The 800-nt window shown below is 73.1% G+C and overlaps 1 protein-coding gene across 1 annotated transcript in view; it reads right to left on the bottom strand.

The window, feature by feature from the left end:
- The window catches only part of ARSA (arylsulfatase A), a gene marked incomplete at its 5' end in the record, with an annotated part of 2,609 nt that extends 1,815 nt beyond the window's left edge, over positions 1–794 (bottom strand). The window contains 4 exons of the mRNA XM_019509712.1: positions 28–57; positions 147–365; positions 460–700; positions 784–794. Of these exons, the coding sequence (XP_019365257.1) occupies positions 28–57; positions 147–365; positions 460–700; positions 784–794 (501 nt within the window). The remainder of the gene's footprint in view (positions 1–27; positions 58–146; positions 366–459; positions 701–783) is intronic.
- Between the last annotated feature and the right edge of the window lie 6 nt (positions 795–800).

Here is an 800-nt window from a genome sequence, read left to right as displayed (position 1 = left end):
CCCCCGCCGTGACCGGCCCGTGTAGCCCTGGCTCGCGAACTGGGGGTAGTGGGTGTGCTGGGGGGGGAGAAGAGCGTCAGAGCTGCCATGGACCGGGTCAGGCCCGGGCCTGCCAAGCCCAGCACCACCCCAGCCCCGGCACTCACGTGGGAGGCGTAGTAGAGCAGGAAGGGGCGGCCGCGGCGGGCACAGTCGGCGATGAAGTCCCGGGCGAACTTGGTGTAGTGCGGCTCCAGCTTGGGGAAGGCAACGGGCTGCTGCACGATGCTGCGGTTGAGGAGCAGCGGGACAGGCACCACGCCCTGGTCGCAGGCCCCGAAGCACTCGGTGTGGGGCGGGAAGCAGGTGAGGTTCTGGCAGGGGCCCTGCGGGGACAGGAGGAGGGAAAGCCCCGCGCCCATCTCCCGCCACCCGTGCCCGGACGGTCCCTCGCCCAGCAGCTCTGCCCCGGGGCCTCACCTGGTCGTGGGAGTAGGGCACCCCCAGGAAGTGGTCGAAGCCCTGGTGCATGGGCAGGAAGGAGCCGTTGGCCCCCAGGCCCAGGTGCCACTTGCCCACCATGGCCGTGGCATAGCCCCGCGCCTTCAGCAGCTCGGCGAGCGTGACCTCGGCCAGCGGCAGCCCGCCCTGCGAGCCCGGGTAGAAGACGCCGGGGTAGACGCCGGAGCGGGTCTGGTACCGGCCGGTCAGCAGTGCGGCCCTGGGCGAGAGGAGCGCGGTACAGAGCGGGAAGGCCGCGTGCGGGGGGACGGGGCGCGCGGGGCGATGCCCGCCGGGGCTCACCGCGACGGGCTGCACAC

Source organism: Gavialis gangeticus, unplaced genomic scaffold (genome assembly GCF_001723915.1).
Source record: "Gavialis gangeticus isolate Ggan-Ray unplaced genomic scaffold, GavGan_comp1, whole genome shotgun sequence".
Classification (NCBI taxonomy): domain Eukaryota; kingdom Metazoa; phylum Chordata; order Crocodylia; family Gavialidae; genus Gavialis; species Gavialis gangeticus.
Note: the sequence above shows the minus strand (reverse complement) of the source record. Positions and strands in the feature narration are given on the sequence as shown.